The 19,422-nt window shown below is 46.5% G+C and overlaps 1 protein-coding gene across 6 annotated transcripts in view; it reads left to right on the forward strand.

Moving 5' to 3' along the window:
- The window catches only part of Tmem229b (transmembrane protein 229B), a 43,975-nt gene extending 39,913 nt beyond the window's left edge, over positions 1-4,062 (forward strand). For all 6 annotated transcript variants that reach the window (XM_070031625.1, XM_070031589.1, XM_070031597.1 and 3 more), the window contains one exon: positions 587-4,062. In XM_070031625.1, the coding sequence (XP_069887726.1) occupies positions 608-1,111 (504 nt within the window). In that variant the 5' untranslated portion in view covers positions 587-607 and the 3' untranslated portion in view covers positions 1,112-4,062. The remainder of the gene's footprint in view (positions 1-586) is intronic.
- The last annotated feature ends 15,360 nt before the right edge of the window (positions 4,063-19,422 follow it).

Raw genomic sequence — 19,422 nt, forward strand, 5'->3', positions numbered from 1 at the left:
CAGCTGGTGGAATTTACTCAGCCTTCTAAAGGAAGGGAGCCAGGTGCTAGTGGCTCACACCTGCAATTCTAACTTCTCTAGAAGCTGAGTAGTTTGTAGTTTGAAACCAGCTGGGGCAGAAAAGTCTGTGAAACTGGTAGGTGCAGTTAACCAGCAAAAAAGCCAGAAGTGGAGATGTAGCTCAGTGGTAGAGCACTAGCCTTGACTGAGAAAGGCCAGGGAGAGGATGAGGCTCTGAGTTCAAGCCCCAGTACTATACAAAAAAATAAAAAGAAGAAGGAGAAGGAGGAGAAGGAGGAGGAGGGGGTTCATTCAGACACAGGTTCATTCAGACACATGGTACTCCATAGACAGACAGATAGATAGATAGATAGATCGATAGATAGATAGATAGATAGATAGATAGATATCTGGGGTACTCAGAGATGGAAAGAATGGTGGGCAGGACTGGGGGGAAGAGGGTGTGGGGGAGTTAGAGCTCCTGTTTGGGATGATGGAAAGGGAAAGGTGGGTTTGCAATCTCCAGGCACTGGCCTAGGGAGGACAACCAGGTGACGCCCTCCCTCATGTCTTCCCGTGTCACCAGCAACAGGCCTCACTTGGCGCCATGGCTTCTGCAGAGCCCCTGACCGCGCTGTCCCGCTGGTACCTGTACGCCATCCACGGCTACTTCTGCGAGGTGATGTTTACCGCGGCCTGGGAGTTCGTGGTGAATTTTAACTGGAAGTTTCCGGGCGTCACGAGCGTCTGGGCCCTGTTCATCTACGGCACCTCCATCCTCATCGTGGAGCGCATGTACCTGCGCCTGCGCGCGCGCTGCCCGCTGCTGGTGCGCTGCCTCATCTACACGCTCTGGACCTACCTGTGGGAGTTCACCACGGGCCTCCTCCTGCGCCAGTTCAACGCCTGCCCTTGGGACTACTCCCAGTTCGACTTTGACTTCATGGGCCTCATCACCCTGGAATACGCGGTGCCCTGGTTCTGTGGGGCCCTCATCATGGAGCAGTTCATCATTCGCAACACCCTCCGCCTGCGCTTTGACAAGGACGCGGAGCCTGGGGAGCCCAGTGGCCCTCCAGCCCTGGCCAATGGCCACATCAAGACTGACTGACGGGGGCGGGGCCTGGAGAGGGGTGGGGGTGGGCTCCCTCATGGAACTCGTGGACAGAGAGGCCAAGCTGTTCAGCACAAGCCCTGGGCCTCCCCCTGGTAGAGCAAACGGCCCCCGTATTCTCTATGGAAGGATGATCTTGGGGCCACAGAAGGACTTTGGAGAAGGGCCACGAATCTCAGCCCAGCTCAGCCCACCATGGGGCTGCCAGCCAGAGGTTTGTGGCTGAGCAACGGTGGAACTACAAGGATGGACTTGGGAAGCAGCGGGCCTGTTACTGGCTAAGACACACTGAGACTGGGGTTGCAGGTGGGAGGCAAGCCCAAGGAGGCTATGGCTACCTCTGTAGCCACCTGCCCACCTCCCGTATGGATTTCGCTGGGCTTTGGCTGGTTCCATTAGGCAATATTCAGGTGCTTGCTTGCAACCAATACCTCCCTGGGGGCCTCTACGCTGCAGCCTCAGACTGACTGGGCGGCCAGGAGGCTGCTTGGTGGTTGAGATGGTGTGCAAAGGCTGGGGAACCATCTTCTGCTCCTCTCTCCTCCCCCAGGGCCCCATGCTGCTCCCTTGGCCCTTTGGGGCCCCCCTCCCCCTCCCCACACCCCCATGGTGCTGGATTCCCACCAACCTTGGGCTTTTGGAGGTTTTCATCCCCGTGTGTTCGGTGGCGTTTCCCCTTCTCTCTTTCTTATGTTCAAGGCCTTTGCCACTAGCTGCCCTTTTCTCCACATCAGTCACTGTCCCATCCCATGTTCTCAACCCCCTTGCCAACACAGCAGCTGCCATAGGTGAAGCCCTGAGACAGACCTCCACCTCTGCTTGCCTGTAGCCTTCCTCCCTCACCCCCCCCCCTCCCCACCTGCCATTCTCTCACTGGCCTGATGCCTAGGGGAGATTCTAAGTTGTCTCCCAGCTCTGGTGGTGGTGGTGGTGGGGAGCTGGGGCAGTGCTTTCTCCCTGCTGGGGCCCTACTGAAAATAGTATTTATTCCCCAGTGCACAGCTCAGCTGAGAGGGCCCCTGTGGATCCCAATGGGAGCCTAGAGACAAATCAGTTCCATGGGGGAAAAAAGCAAAGCTCCAGGTCATATTTGACTTTGAAAATGGATTTTCAAGCCCATCAGCTTCCTAGGGGCCAGGAGCTCTATGGAAATGAGGAACCGAAAGAGGACTCTTTGGAGCCTCCCTCTACAACAATGGATGGGTTCTGATTCTACCATGGCCCAGCTCTGCAGCAAAATCTCAGAGCTGCCCCTTTTCCAACCCTTCCAGCAAGGCTGACCCACTGAGTTTTGTCCCTCCAACAGTATTAGCCATGCCACAATTCATGGGCATCGTCATCTCGGTTGGCTCCCCTCCCTTCATGACAGGTCCAATGCTGGCAGTGGACAGGTAAGATCTTCATTCTGGGCCCTCTTGGGCTCTGTCCCTCATTCTTGAGGGAAGGGGTCTATAAGCAAGTGGGCCATCCTGTGAGACATGCTCTGTTGGTCACCCTAGGATTAGGAGGTGAACGCTAACCTTTCCTTTCTTTTAGCATTTAGATAATTAAAAAGAATCTCCTCCTACGTTGTTCTGTCTGGGTCATACAGACCACACCAGCCAGGGAAGCTAGCTACCATCTGATGTCTGGGTCCAGAGAAAGGCTTGGAGACTTGGCCTTTGGTAGCATTTTTTTCCCCTGCAGTTCTGTCTGGGGACAGGTCTCCAGGTGGTTCCCAATCTGGTTCTCAAATCTCAAACTGCACACAATGGGTGGCGAGCCCTGCATTTGATTTTGTGACCCCAGTTTCTGATTTTCTTGAGGGAGGGAGTATTTGCTTTCCATCTGTAGGTGGAAATCACTGGACAGTGATTTCCCCCAGCTCTGTGCTATCAATCTCTTGCAATCTCCTGTGTGAACAACCTCCTTCTGAATGAATCTGGTGATCAATTTGCTGAGCTCTTGCCAGCCGAAGAGTTCCCTAATGCCAGCCCAAAAGCCCTGGGAGAGCCCCCCCACCCCAGGTCTTACCACTCAAGATGTTGCCTTGTAGGCATTCCCTGGCACCAAGTTCTTTCCATGTCCTCGAAATCCCAAGCCCTGGAGTTCCTGGAGTCGGCTTGTGTGCCTGGCAACATTCAGCATTACAAATCTGCTTCCTTTAGGTGCCCTCCCCTCAGTTGCTCCTATGACTCCTTATGGAACACAGAGCAACCCCCTCCGTATGGCCCCTCCCCCCCTTAGCTAGGGGAAGTTACAATACATGGCCTGACCACAGGAACTGCAGGCTTGGATCCCTCTACAGGCAGCCCATACTTCAACTCTACTGTGTATCTTCTGGGCTCCATTTCCTTAGTGCCCAGGGCTTAGAAGTTCAGTGTGATGCTAGTCCCGCTGTTGATAGCATTTTGGGAGTGCTGGTGCAGGGTCTGCTGGCCTTTTATGAGTCTCTGGAATCCTGAGCCACTCCACTGGCCATGGCAGAATCTCCGAGTTACATATCACAAACATGCATGGTTGAGCTGCTTTGGATGTCTGCTAGGCCTCCTGCCCTGTCCCTTCCTCAATGCCAGCCAGTCACAATGGCCTATGCTTATTCTCAGCAATAATATGTAGGGAGGGCCCTTTGTGCTGGCCACTAGCTTGTTCTGTATGGGGTCTCCCAGGAAGGCACTTGCTGGGTGGGTCGGTGAGAATGTGTTTATGAAGCTCTGGGCTATCCAGAAGCTGGGAGCAGAGGCCAGAGGCCTGGCCCTGGTGGCCAAGGCCACCCAGACCTGGCAGAGCTGCAGGCCTCAGCTTTGGGAGGGAGCCTCTGGGGTGAGTGGGGCTGTGGTCCCCACCTAGTCAGCTCTTGAGAAAGGCATCTGACTGGTTTGTGAATCCATTGCCTGCTGTGTCTCTGTTGGTCTCTGTCTCTTCTGTTTCATATCTGTGCACATAAATATACTGGTGTTGTGTTCAAAGATGGACTCTGACCTGTCTTTTCCACTGTGGAGCTCCCAGGGGCTGCTGGAGGGGCCAGACCCTTCCTCTCCTGTATGACATCATCCCAACTCGAGGAGGGCTCCTGGGAGGTATGGGAAGGTCGTGCTCCCTGCCAGTCTTTACTAGCTCTATCCCAACCCAATTGAGTAGCCTGAATCTACTCCACTAAATCTCCAGCCCAGGCAGAGCAGGATCTGATCCAGGCCTTCTGTCCTAATCTACCAGGTGATGAGGACTCCCAGGTAATATGTAAAGTGGTTGCATGCACTTGCTCACGAGATGAGCTCCTGTTGAACACACTCACCATGACTTGGAATGTCTCACGTGAGAGGGCCTGAAGGAGGAAGCTCATGGTGACTCAAAGAGCTAAGAGGCCTTTACATTGCATCAAGTTTCATTTGGATGGAACAGAGTTCTGTGCTTCTCCCTGACAATTGCTGTCCTCAAGAAGTGCCTTTAACGCTGTGGCTCAAGTGGTAGAGCGCTAGCCTTGAGCTGAAGAGCTGAGGGACAGCGCCCAGGCCCAGAGTTCAAGCCCCACGACCGGACCCAAAAAAAAAAAAAAAGAAGTGCCTTTAAAAGGAGTGAATCCTTTCCTATATTCGGTATATCTGCTCTCTCCACCTCCCCCATCCTCTTTGCTCTACCTTAGGCCTCTGCCAACTTAACTACTTCCTGGAAGAGGATGGAGGATTTAGAAGTTGCTCAGCTTGCTCAACCAAACCAAATGACCTGGATCCTGTGCTGTAGCCAAGTGATAGAACAGGGCAGTATTCCAAATCACCAGGAAAGCACTCTGCTTCTTCCTTCCCAACTCACTTGATGGTATTCATTTCTTTAAAAGCTTTTACCTTTATAAAAATGAGCTAGGCTTGAGCTGAAAAGCTGAGGGACAGTGCCCAGGCCCAGAGTTCAGGCCCCACGACCGGACCCAAAAATAAATAAATATGAGCTAGCTTTGCATAAGAGAAGCTAAGCACCAGTGGATCATATCCGTAATCCTAGAAGGAGGTTGAGACTTGGAGAATTTTTTTTTTTTCCTGTTGGGCACGGGGCTTGATCTCTGGCCCTAGGTACTGTCCTTGAGCTCTTCAGCCCAAGACAAGCACTCTACTACTTGAGCTACAGCTCCATTTCCAGTTTTCTGGTGGTTTATTGGAGATAAGAGTCTTACGAACTTTCCTGCCTGGGCTGGCTTTGAACCAGGATGCTCAGATCTCAGCCTCCTGAGTAGCGAGGCTTATGGGCGTAAGCTACCAGTGCCCAGCTGGAAGATGGTTTAAAGTTAGTTGGGGGAAATAAAAACATCCAGGAGACACTATTTCCAATTAATTGGCAAAATGCTAGACTGGGTAACTCAAGTGATGGAGTGCCAACCGTGAGTGAAAAGGCCAAATGAGAGGGAGATGTCCTGAGTTCAAGCCAAAAAAAAAAAAGTTCCCAACAGTTATTTATAGGCAAGCATGTTACAGGAAAACATATTGAAATAATCTACTTTATAAAGCTTGAGACAGGGCCCAGAGAGAAGCCAAACTTTTTTTTTTTTTTTTTTTTTGTCCATCGTGGGGCTTGAACTCTAGGCCTGGGCGCTGTCCTTCAGCCCTTCAGCTTAGGGCAAGCACTCTACAACTTTACCCACAGCCACTTCTGGTTTTCTGGTGGTTAATTGGAGATAAGAGTCTCAAGGAGGGACTGGGAAGGTGGCTCAGGGGTAGAGTGCATGCCTTGCAAGCATGAGGCCCTGGGTTCGATTCCTCAGCACCACATAAACAGAAAAAGCGGGAAGTGGCGCTGTGGCTCCAGTGGTAGAGCGCTAGCCTTGGGCTGAAGAGCTGAGGGACAGTGCCCAGACCCAGAGTTCAGGCCTCATGACCAGCAAAAAAACAAAAACAAAACAAAAAAGAGTCTCAAGTGCTCAAAATCCTCAAGGACTTTGAACCTCAATCCTCAGATCTCAGCCTTCTGAGTAGCTAGGATTATAGGCGTGAGCCAGCACCCTGCTAAAAACTCTTTTTAACTAGCCAATAAAGTGGGTGCCTGTCTTTCTTTCTTTCTTTCTTTCTTTTTTCTTTTTGCCAGTCCTGGGGCTTCAACTCAGGGCCTGGGTACTGTCCCTGAGCTTCTTTTGCTCAAGGATAGTGCACTACCACTTGAGCCACAGCGCCACTTCTAGCTTTTCTGTTTATGTGGTACTCAGGAATTGAACAGAGGGCTTCATGCGTGCCAGGCAAGCACTCTACCACTAAGCCACATTCCCAGCCCAAGGCCTTTCTTGCTTGATGGTTCTGTTCCTCTCCTCTTCTACCTCATCTTCAACCAGTCCAAAGAGATTGTCTAAGGATAATTCATTGAGTTAAATGCTCCCAAGAGAGCTAAGGTCAAGGACCTGTATCTTCTGGAGTCTTCCAAGTCTTTACCAAAAGCCTAATGTTTAACAAGAGTGAAGAAATGACCATAGCGTTGGCTCCCTGGGGTAGACATCTCAGAAGGGTGCATTGTGCTCTGATAAAAGCAAGGGACAAGTAGACTGTCTTTTGTTTTCTTTTGTGTCTTTCCCTCTCTCCCTCACCCCCTCCCTTCTTCCCTCCCCCTCCCTCTCCCCCCTTTCTCTCTCCTTCCCTCCCTTCCTCCCCAAATCTCTCTTTTGTTAGTTGTGGGGCTTGAACTTGGGACTTGGACATTGTCTCTGAGATTATTCTGTTCAAGGCTAGCATTCTACCACTCCTGGTTTTCTACTGGTTAATTAGAGATGAGAGTTTCTCGGACTTTACTGCCCCAGCTGGCTTTAAACTTCTATCATCAGATCTCAGCTTCCTAAGTAGCTAAGATGATAGTGAAAGACCCCAGACTCACTGGGATACTTTTTTCAACGGGAGGGCACCCCAAGAACCAAGACTCCAAGCCAGCAGCTGCAATAAGCAAGAGGAGTTTATTTGGCGTTTGTGCAAACGGGCTCTCTGTCCGAGGCAGACAGGAAGCCCCGAGCAGCGGTTACAGGCACTTTTAAAGACAAAAACCACAAGATTAGCATAAGACCCCAGGTTCCCCAGGATTGGCTCAGTTTACTACACGGGGAAGTTTATAACACTCTCTGTAATAAAACAATTGGCACGGATGATCAAATGGAGATAGTCTCTCTGGGAGATAAGGGTTAGGGAGTTTACGGAGTTACAGACTTGTGATTAATTAACATTTGGCCTAATTTGCTGGGCTCACCAGATGGCCCTTATCTTGAGCCCCCTAAACTGGGAATTTCTACACAGGAATGCAGAGGAACATACTCTTTGTTCCTTATCTTGGGTCCCATTTGGCCACCTGGGGAATTTACTTGTTAGCTCTTTTTTTACAACTACAGAGCTAGTCCCAGGGCCGACATCTAGACTCCCCAAACTTTTTATTTATCTCCAGAGAGGGGAAGGGTCAGAGCTAGTGCAAGCAAGTTTACAGAAGCAAACCAGCAGTTAGCATTTGTAAAAATATAACTCTAATTTTTAATCTTTTAATAGGAGTGAGCCACTGGAACCTAGCCTAGGCTTTTTAACAGGTTTACCTAATGTAGATAAAGGATTCACTCCCTCTAAAGGCACTTCTGGAAGAGCAGCAAAGGGAAGCCAATAACCTGAGGCTCAAGGAGCTAGGTCTTTTTTTTTTTTTATTTGAGAACATACTGTACAGAGGGGCTACAATTACATGGGCAGGATAATGCATACATTTCTTACCAAGCATTGCAGCCTCCTCCTTTGTTTACCCTTCACCTCCCTTCCCAGCCTCCTCCCTCCCCCCCCATCATACCCCCCTCCCCCCCCCCACACCGACATTGTAAAGCTGGTTTTGACATGACATTTTGTACTTCTCATTGTTGCAACAGGTCCACCTGAATCCTTAAACGACTTGTTTGTCCCCATCTCCTCCACATGTTATACTGACATCAAATATAGTGAAAGCGGGGGTTACACTGTGGGGGATGGACATACAAAGCAACAAAGAAATAATCTTATAAATGCGTTAGAAACACATGCATGAAAGAAACGAAAACATTAAAATACATATTTAAGGGTTCGTTTTCCTAACATCACATTATCTGACCTTTTCCGCTTGACTCATAGCTATACTAGATATTGCAAATAAGGGAAACCAAGGAGCTAGGTCTTTAACAGCAGCTGTGGCTTCTTTCACTGCTAGCACTATAGCCACAGGTACCAATTGCAGCCAGATGCTGCACTATGTAGATCTATGCATTCTCTCATGTTCTCATACTTTCTGTGGATGCCATTATATCCATGCTTTTTTTCTGAAAAGGTTTGTTTTTGTTTTTGTTTTGTTTTGTTTTTGGGTCTGGTCGTGGGGCCTGAACTCTGGGCCTGGCACTGTCCCTCAGCTCTTCAGCTCAAGGCTAGCGCTCTACCACTTGAACCACAGTGCCACTTCCGGCTTCTTGTTCTTTTTGCTTATGTAGTGCTGAGGAATCGAACCCAGGGCCTCAGGCATGCAAGGCAAGTGCTCTACCACTGAGCCACCTTCCCAGCCCCTTCTGAAAAGGTTTGATGCCAATCAGTCGGAAATCTTGAATTTACCAAACCACTTTTTTCTTTTTCTTTCTTCTCTTTTCTTTCTTTCTTTTTTTTGGGGGGGGCGGGGAGTAAGATCCCACTATGCTCACTATGCTGTACAGGGTGGCCTCGAACTCCTGGGCTCAAGTGATCCTCTTTGTCTCAACCTTTCCAAGTAGCTGGACTACAGATATGCATCAGCGTTTCACAAATCATTCGTTTCAACACAAGCCTAAAACTTTTCATAGAAGATTTTTCAAGCTTAGATCCTCTTGGTCTCTGCTTCTCTAGTGCTGGGATTCTAGATGCATACCACCACACAAGCTGTAGCAGTTTTAGAGTCCACTTATATGAATACTACTTACAAATGAAAGCATTTGGGAGTGGGAGGGTACAGGAAGCAGGGGACTGCGAGGCAGGTTGTATGGAGTGTCATCTTACCAAGTCTTAAAACAACTGGCACAAAGATTCTTCCTCCATCTTACCAAGTCTTAAAACAACTGGCACAAAGATTCTTCCTCGTGGGGGAAGGTTGTAAAATTTTCACCTTGGTAATTCTGGATTTAGCCTTGACAACCTCCCCCAGCCCTCCCACACACAGCCTTATTTTTGTCCTGGACCTTTTCTCCTGGATCCTATTTCCTGTGCTGGGGGTGAAGCCTGAGTCTCTGGTTGTAGGTGCTCTTGGAAGGTTTGATACTACCAGATGAAACTTCCTTCTAGCAGGGTAAAAAATTGCCAGGCGCCTTTCAGAAACTCACACTGGTCTGACAAGTGACCTGTTTAGCTCTTCAACTTCCGTATCAGACTCCTCCAGCCTGTTAGGGGCCAGGCTAGTGAACTTGTCACTAATAGCTAACCAAAGAGGAAGAGGTCAATGGGAGACTGATTGCTTCTCTTCAGGGGAACCTGCTCAAGTGTGGGGCCTGGGAATGATTTTCAGTTCTGACTCAGTGCAGTGCTGAGAGTCCCCTGATGCTTTCAGAGGCGGGCTGGATTCTCACGGACTGGAAATTCCTACCTGGGTACAGTGTTGAACTAGGCCAGCACATCAGGGTGCTAAAGGGACCTCTTCACAAGTGAACTCCTCTCATGAGCCTATTCTAAAGGTCAGGCTGGATGTTCCAGAGTACCAGAGATCAGCAATCCTGTTCGGACTACAGTGATCCTTGCTGTATCTGTGCCTATGCCATGGAACGACTCACTGTCTGCTCCCTCTTTCCAATTTGTTAGTCCCCGTAGAGTCCTGCCACCATCCTCTAAGAGTCTTCGGGCCTTAGCTAAAGACCAGTTCCATTGCTTTGTTCATTGGTTCATTCAAGTGACGTATTTTCTTGGTTATAGCAAAGGTGGCGTCTTAGAGCCAAACATAACAGAGGAAAAAGTGCCATCGATGGTCTGACCTAGCTCTTTGCCTCTTTGCCTCTAAGTAGAAAGGAAATGTTCCAGCTTACAAGGGTCCACCAGGTAAAGAAAAATGATTCAGCTTGGTTCACAGTTTGGGAGGTTTCAATCCATGACTCTTGTGTTGGGCCTGTGGGGCCCAGTATATCTTGGAGGAGTACAGTACAGGGGCAAAGGATGTCTATTCATTTCATGGCCAGATACAAAAGAGAAGAAAAGGAAGAGCTAGGGTCCTAATATCCCTTTCAAAAGCTACACCCTGCCAGATGCTGGTGGCTCACACCTGTAATCCTGGCTACTCAGGAGGAGGCTGAGATCTGAGCATTGCAATTCAAAGCCAGCCTGGGCAAAGAAAGTCTGTGAAACACATCTCCAATTAACCACCAGAACACCAGAAGTGGCGCTGTGGCTCAACTGGTAGAGTGCTTGCCTTGAACTGAAGAGCCCAGTGAGTGCCCAAGGCCAGAGTTCAAGCCCCATAACCAACAACAACAACAACAAAAGTTACACCTCAAATGACTATCAGGCTTCCAACTCAACCCTGCCTCTTAAAAGGTCCCTCACCTTCCAATAGTGCCACAAGCTAAGGACAAAGACTTTAACCCATGGTCCTTGAAAAGGCAGACACTAAAATACAGCCCACATCTAAGGGAAAATTATGGGGCCTCACTCAGCCTCTCCTTGAAAATCCCTTCTGAGGAGTGGCGCCAAGAAAGAGAAGGTTGCCAGTAGAAGCTTCATACTCTTAACATCTATCTCATGATCTCAAAGGCCACATCATGGATTGAGGTCAGCAAGATTGAAAGGTAGGTCTTTCTGGCTTCTGAAAACTTTTCCTTCTACCTAGAAGTACTCCTGGGCTGGGTGCTAGTGGCTCATGCCTATAATCCCAGCTACTCAGGAGGCTGAGATCTGAGGGTCACAGTTGAAAGCCAGTCTGGGCAGGAAAGTCCATGAGACTCTTATTTTCAATTAACCACCAGAAAACTGGAAGTGGCGCTGTGGCTCAAGTGGTAGAGCACTCACCTTGAGCTGACTTGCTGAGGGACAGTACCCAGGCCCAGAGTGCAAACCTTACAACTGACAAAAAAAAAAAAAAAAGTACTCCTGAAGTTCTCTGGGAAATCAAGCTCTGTAGACCTTTGTTCCTGAAGTTCTCTGGGAAATCAAGCTCTGTAGACCTTTGTTCCTGAAGTTCTCTGGGAAATCAAGCTCTGTAGACCTTTGTAGTATCAAGGGTCTTGTCAGTATTAGGACAGAACAGGACAAGGATGGCAGATAGCACAGGTATTGAATGAGATAGATTTAAGTTCCAACTCCTTGCTCTGCCCCTGACTGTCTGTGTGGCATTTGGCAAGATACTGAGACCCTCAGACTTCATCCAGTAGTAGATTTAGTTCAAATTCAGTCAGTTACAGTTTATTTCACATTCTGGCCTCCTCTCCAGGCTGGGTACAAAAAAGAACTGTGGTGAAGGTTTAGAGCAACCAGAGAGGTATTAAGTCCCAACTCAACAGATCAAACATCTTAAAATGGAATCTTAGAGACCCATGTTATTAAAGGGCTAGTGGGTAATATCTATGGGGATTTTCACTGACCAACTCTGGCTTACCACCCTGTTGCTTATAAGGGTGACCAGATAGCCCAGTTTTCCAGAGACTAGGGTCTCCTAGGACATTGGGCTTTCTAATAAATGAACAAGGCCAGACAGATAAACTAGTTAGTGGAAGCTTAAAACACCCTTTACTAATTGCAATACCACTTAGTTCCTGTTTTGCAGAGTGACCTGTCAGCCATTGGCCATGGTCTTCTTGGTGGGTCCTCTCTCCAGGCCAAGGATGGATTCCTGACTCAAATAATTAGCCTCTTTCTATTTCCTTTGAACCCCAAACAAAGCCTAAACAGCCTGTCCAGTAATTCCTGCTACCTGGATCCCTGAAGGTGTTCAAGTTCCAGACTTTCCTTGACTATAATAGGTGCCTTCATGGCTTGCCTATACTTGGTTTACATTATTTAGTTCTTTACTTGCCTACAACTCTGTACAGAAATGAAAATATTCTGTCTGTTGACAATCCAGATTCCTCACTTCTTTTTTGTTTTTGCTGGTCCTGGGGCTTGAACTCCAGGCCTCAGTGCTGCCCTTGAGCTTCTTTTCCTCAAGGTTAGCACTTTCCCATTTGAACTGCAGCACATGTCTGGCTTTTTCTGAATAGCTTGTTGGAGATAAGATTCACACTGACTTTCTTGCCTGGCCTGGCTTAGAACTGCAATCCTCAGATCTCAGCCTCCTGAGTAGCTAATATTACAGGTGTGAGCCACCAACCCCTGGTTCTCACTTCTTTTTTATTTATGCACTTTTAAAATTATTATTCTATTTTTGCAGGTACTGAGATTTGAACTCAAGGTCTTGCATTTTGCTAGGCAGGTACTCTTACTACTTGAGCCACAGCTTCGGCCTTTTATTTTTTTTGCTTTAGTTATTTTTCAGGTAGGAACTTAACATTTTAATCCAGACTGACCTCAAACTGATATCCTACCTATAGCCTCCTGTGTAGCTGGGACTCCAGATGCATACCATATACCCAACCAAAGTTTGTGCATTGGCTAGTCTCCTAAGTATCCAAGATTACAGATGGGAACCATCACACCCAGCCCTCTCATGCTTTTTAAATACTGAACATCTCCTGTGATCAGATCTTTAGTCCTCACACTTTCCCTTCTTGCCCTTCCTGCCTTCAAAGCTTGTAGCTATTATCTCCCATCTAATCCCCAGTGTCCATATTTGTGCATGGGGCCAGCTCTACTCCTTCCTGAGTTTTGAGTTAACTACTGAAAATTGGAGGAAATGATACCACAGGAATATCCCAAACTAAATCTCATTTTTATGAATGACAAAGCAGCCAGGTGCCAGTGGCTCACACCTATAATCCTAGCTACTCAGGAGGCTGAGTTCTGATTATGGCAGTTCAGAGCCAGCCCAGGAAAGTCCATGGGACTTTCTTATCTTTAATTAATTACCAGAAAACCAGAAGTGGCATTGTGACTCAAGAGGTAGAATGCTCGCCTTGAGCTGAAGAGCTCAGGGACAGTGCCTAGGCCCAGAGTTCAAGCCCTACAAGTGACCACAAAAAAAAAAAAAAAAAAAAAAAAGGTAAAGCATCCAGACTTACCTTTAAAAAGATTTTTTTTCTAGACAGGGTCTTACTATGTAGTCTACGTTGACCTTGGACTCTTAGTCCTTGTGGCTAGGTCTCCCAAGTGCTGGGATTGTAGGAATGTATTACCACGCCCAGCTTCAAGTTTTATACATACACCGGTAGACAGACCAAATCCAGTTAGGATTAATCTGATTTAATGTTCTTTCCTTCAGTGTCTCTAGGAGGTCTTTAGAGGCAGAGACTTTCAAGGTTAGCCAGTGCTCTGCACCTCTTGCCTTTCCCACTGGCAGCTTCAGTGTTAGTCTGACCTGCTGAACCCAAGCCAACAGTCATGGCAGGAGACAGAGGCTTGTCTGGACGTTTTCAATATGAAAGGACCAACCCTTTTCTCTGGATCCCTTTAGAAGTGAAAATAAATTGACTTTAGGTGCAGTTTTGCTGACTTTCCATCTGTTCTCCCCAGGGTCTGAGGCCTGCTGACCAGCAGGACAGATGGTACCTTCGACAGGAATAGATATCTCATTGCTCTGTCTTCGCATGGACTCTGAAGAAACAACTTGACTTTGTCTTCTGACGGATATATCTGTGCATCCCTTCTACTTATTTCCATATTTCTCTTTCCTGTGGCTCTGATGACTGCCCTTAACCCCATCCTGGATTATGTTTCATCTACTTAGATGTTGTCCAGGAAGCAAGATGAGGGTAAGAGAAGAGAAGGAGAAGACCAGGAAATGCAAGGAGCTGGATTGTTCCACATTCCTAAGTGCTTACTACCAGCCTCTTTCTTAGTCATTGGCCATGTACACTCCTGTACCCCTAGGAACTTGCTGATTGCCCCAAAAAAGATTCTACCTCCCAGACTATAGAGTCATTACACTTAAGTTTGAATCCCAGGTCCTGATTCATTGGAGCATGTTCGGTCATATGTCTGAGCATCATCTGGAAGTGGAGCTAATAATAGTTTGACCTTCCAGAGAAATGGAGACTAGTTGAAGCAATAATGGTCGGTACCCAGCATTCAAGTCATGTCAGATGTTTGGAGACATATTCTCCTGCAGTACTGTGGTACATACCTACAATTCCAGCTACTTGGGAGGTTGAGGCAGGAGGATCATGAGTTCAAGGCCAACCTGGTTAATATATGACTCTGTCTCAAAAAAAAAAAAATCTCAGCCGGGCGCCGGTGGCTCATGCCTGTAATCCTAGCTACTCAAGAGGCTGAGATCTGAGAATTGCGGTTCAAAGCCAGCCTGGGCAGGAAAGACCGTGAGACTCCTATCTCCAATAAACCACTAGAAAACCGGAAGTGGCGCTGTAGCTCAAGTGGTTGAGCGCTCGCCTTGAGCTGAAGAGCTGAGGGACAGCTCCCAAGCCCATAGTTCAAGCCTCATGACCGACAAAAAAAAAAAAAAAATCTCCTCTGGGAGTTTCTCAAGTAAAATGCAAGCCAAGGTCATTCTTGCAAGCATTTTAGGGTGCTAGCTGGTGTGATCACTGTGCCAAAGTCAAGAACTTGGGAATGTTAGCCATCTGGGCAAGATTACTTAGTATTAGTTAGAAGACACATAGTTAGAAGCCTTTATACATGGTTTTTTCATCTGTCAAATGAGATGAATAAAAAAACAGGATTATTGTGTAAGTTGTCAAATAAAATGTCTATTATTACATATCATTATTGTCTATTTTGTAATTCCTGAGCCATTGTGAATCAGTACCCTTTAGTCAAAGGCATTATTAATTCTATTCCTATGAATATTAGATTATATGGAATAAATATATTGTCTTATATTTTTATCTGGTGAGATAGGCAGAATAAGCATTATAATTCTTACTTCACAGGTACCAAAGGGAGGATCAGAATCACATGATGTTTAAGGTCATGTGGCTCATAATTGTCAGCACAAGGATCCCAGGGTCATGTGATGACCTGGCCCCAGGACTTCTCCCAGGACATCACACAGTGTGTCAGACATGATCCTGTAATAACTATTCCCTTTGCTTCAGGAATTTTTCAAAGCAAAAGAGAAGCTACTACATGGTCAAGTTTTCTTATCTTTCTAAGCATATATGCATTTTTTTTACATTCTTTTCAGATTTTTTCTTTTCCCATTTTAATATATGATATGCATTCCTCTGTATTGAAACAGACAACAGGTTTGCCTTTTAAGTAACCATAGAGCCTGAATATAACCCACTTAGCTTAGCTATTCTTCCATTTCTGGGTGTTTGCATATTTGCGATTTTGTACTGTTCTAAAATAATGCTTCAGTCATTCACTTTAAACTTTGCCTTGGGAATGAGCAAGCATATTGATTGAAATCCCCTGTCCCCCCTCCCCCTTTGACTCCACTCCTGCTGGCTGTCAGCCTTTAGGAGATTGTTTTTCCAGGCACTTTCTCTATATAGTTGTTGTTCCCAATCAACTGATCAATTAAGGTTTATTGAGCGTCTAAATGGAGAACAGCGTGCTCTTTGGAGCTTGGAGACACAGAAGCTTAGGTTGTGTCTCTGGCCCTGAAGGAGCTTATGTGTAACCAAGGAGGCCTTTCAGCTTCAAATCAAGCCATGCTGGAGTCCAGCAGCAAGCACTTCTAAGCGAGTCAAGACAGATGTGTGTGTGTTATATGTGTGTGTGTGTGTGTGTGTGTGTTGTGTGTGTGTGTGTTTTGTGTGTGTGTGTGTGTGTGTGTGTGTGTGTGTTAAGGGTAATGTGTGATGTGCATGGTGAAAGCAAGGACTTTAAATGAAGGATCTATCTCCTAACAAGCCAAGGGTTTTGTTTCCAACAACAAGTTGCTAAAAATGCAATTGTGAATAAAGAGAATAAGCTCAGGGGTCCCATGAAGCCAGCTCTAACCCATCAAGCATTCCTATCAGACTCTCATGGTTGGGTGAACCACTAAAATCAATGTAGACACACCTGTAATCCCTGTACTCAGGAGGTTGAGGCTGGAAGACTGCAAATTGGAGATCACAAGACCCTGTCTCAAAAAATCAAGACCAAGGCAAACAAAATTCAACAGTGAGGTGGCTGAAGAAGATTCTCTGGTATCTCACAGATATACCAAGTTGAGTGACTATTCTCTAAATAAGTAAGAGAATCAATTTTTAAAAATAAATTTAAAAAAGAATAAAAAATGTGTGCTCTCCGATTGTGTGTGTGTGTGTATCAGTCATAGTGCTTGAACTTGGCACCTGGGTGCTGTTCCTGAGCTCTTTTGCTCAGGGCTCGTGTTCTACCAAAGCTCTATTTCTGGTTTTCTGGTGGTTAATTGGAGATAAGAGTCTCATGGACTTTACTGCCTGGTCTGACTTTGAACATCAGCCCTCAGATTTCAGCCTCCTGAGTAGCTAGGATGATAGACATGAGCTACCAGCACCAGGCTAAGCCCCAGCTTTTAAAGGATCCTCTACCTGTCACAGTAGGAACCAAGCATTACAGCACATGAAACTATTTCCTTTGAGTGGCATACCACAGCAAGCAGTACTGCTCTTGTCAGATTCAAAGGATTGCAACAAGAATTGACTGAGATCCTGACAAATGTCTTAGACAGAACAAAATGTTGCCCAGATGATCTCTGTGAGACTGAGTACCACAGCTCATTTACTACTGTATCCTGAGTACCAGCACAGTAGGGATCTAGCACATATTGGTAGCTCAATAAACATTGGTTAAATGAACCAGGGAGTCAACAGGTGTTATGATATATCCATCAAGGACAGTGTATTCTATCTCACTTAAACACATCAGAGGGGAAGGCTCCTCATTCCATCCTGTAGGCCTCTCCTTTCCAGAGCAGTCCCCATCCTGACCCTGTCACCTTGTGTTAACAGGTCTTTCATTCAGGACAGCAAAAATCTTAAGCCAAAGTTCACCCCAGGACAGGGGATCAAAGGCAAGAGCTGTTCTCGACTTGACAGTCTCCTCCAGTTTCACAGGCTGCAGGAACTATTGCTGCCATTGAAGGACCCATTCCTCCTCCATTTCTAGACTGTCAGGCCCCAGGGGTCATCAGTACACAGCTGCATTCCAGTAAGTTGAGAAGGACTCTAAAACCAGACAGTCAGGTCTGCATCCACTGTCAGCCAGGCTCCTAGCTGGCTCAGCCCAGCCTGTCTGCTGCTCCTGAACAGTTTCCAACAAAAGACACTTCTAGTATCAGCCCATCATTTCAAAGTGGCAAGAGCCTGGCCCATTGGCTGGACTTTTCTGAAGGGTTTTCCTGAGCCCCTGTCAACTTCTTATTGTGAACTCCTAGAGGGCAGGACCTGCTCTAAAGCTCCCTCCTGCCACTGGGGGGAGGCGGAGGAGGTCACTGACAACAATAGCTTTCCAAAGGCATGATTTCAGGTACATTTGACTGTCTTTTCTTTTCTTTTCTTTTCTTTTCTTTTTCCCTTCTGTCTTTTGCACCCAGATAAAAATCTCCAGAGATACAGGTGGACCCATTGCTACAATGAGATCTACAAATTGTTATGTCCAAAAATGAACTTAACAACTTTGGTGGGGGGTGGGGGGAGGATGATGTGGAGGGAGGGGAGGAGTATGGGAAGGGATGGGAAGGGGGAACAAGGAGGAGGCAGCAATGCTTGGTAAGAAATGTACTCGTTATCTTGCCCATGTAATTGTAACCCCTCTGTATGGTATTCTCACAATAAAAATAAATAAATAAATAATAATTTTTTAAAAAAAACTTCCATAAATAAAACATAGAACAGGGAGAGAAATATATGTTTATGTTATATGTATATTGTACATTATGTTTATATTATATGTATATATATATATATTAATTTATAATAAACCTCAGAAGACTTAAAAAAAAATCTCCAGAGGTCAGGGATGCTTACCCACTATCTCTTACTTCAGTTCTGGAAACTCAGTTCCTCACCCAAAGCCAGTGCTTAATTATTTGTTGGATGGATGGATGAATGAAATGAACTCCTTTGCAGTGTGATGATAGGTGATAAATGATATGTATTAAAATGAATTCCTGGGCTGGGATGTAGCTCAGTGGCAAAGCGCTTGCCTAGCAAGTGCAACGTCCTGGGTTCGATCCCCAGTACCAAAAAAGAAAAGACAAAAAAAATACAGTTAAAAAAAATGAATTCCTATAAATGAGTATTATATGTGACTTTTAAAAGTTGCAGTAATTTCCAGAGTGTCTCAGGATTAATAAACACATTGTCTTGCTTTACCCATTTACTTATTGATTCAGTTATCATTTCAAACCTGTCTTTGGTCTGGAGAAGATAGGACAATTAGGTAATCACAAAACATTTATGTCAGAATGACTAAGTAAGGATGCATCAGTACTGCAGGATTCAGTCCAGTCACAGAAGCCAGCCAAAGCCCTTTGGAGGAAGCCACAATCTCACCAACACCTAAACCAGTGTTTCATGCCTATAATCTTAGCTACTCAGGAGGCTGAGAGCTAAAGTTCAGGGTTCAAAGCCAGCCTGGACAGACAGCTCTAAATAAGAAACTCGTATCTTCAATTAACTAGCAAAAGGCAGACAAGGAGGTGTGGCTCAAGTTGTAGAGCACCAGCCTTGAAAGAAAAAGCCAAGCAAAAGCACAAGAGCACAAACCCCAATACCATAAGTAAAGGAATAAATAAATAAAAACATGACTAAATAACCAAGAGGGTCACTCTGAGTCAGAGTAGAGGGAGGAAGGACTACCACTACAGACAAAAGGGATGGCATAGGAATGGCTGTGCTGGGAGGGAACATGGGGGGTGGGAAAGGAGGGGCTGCCATGAGGGGAGGGGGATGGGAACAGGATGAATGGCAGCTACAGCCAGACCTTGGCCAGGCCAGAGTAGCAGCACCAGAGCTAAATATGCTAAATATGCTCTCTCGTGCATGCGGAGCAGACCTGGTCTGGAAGTATCACTTCTCCCTGGTGACAGTTCCCAGCCTATAGCTTGGATTAGGTCTCTTGTTTGTCACCCCATGGGGTGCAAAGCTTCCCTTTATATTTATTCATTTTTTAAGTGCTGGGGCTCAAACTCAGGGATGTAGGCAAGCACTTTATCACTAAGGTATGCCTCAAGCCCTTCCTTATAACTTTTAAAAGTCCATTTGATGATGTTTTCTTGCTTCTTTTGGTTTCCTTGCCTCTTGATTCATGTGCTCCTTGAATGCAGGGACCTTGGCTATCTGTCTTACGACATCAGTGCCTAATGAAGTCACTGGGACCACACTGTCAGGACATGGGAGA

Source organism: Dipodomys merriami, unplaced genomic scaffold (genome assembly GCF_024711535.1).
Source record: "Dipodomys merriami isolate MVZ:Mamm:240054 unplaced genomic scaffold, mDipMer1.0.p SCAF_1, whole genome shotgun sequence".
NCBI classification, from domain to species: Eukaryota; Metazoa; Chordata; class Mammalia; order Rodentia; family Heteromyidae; genus Dipodomys; species Dipodomys merriami.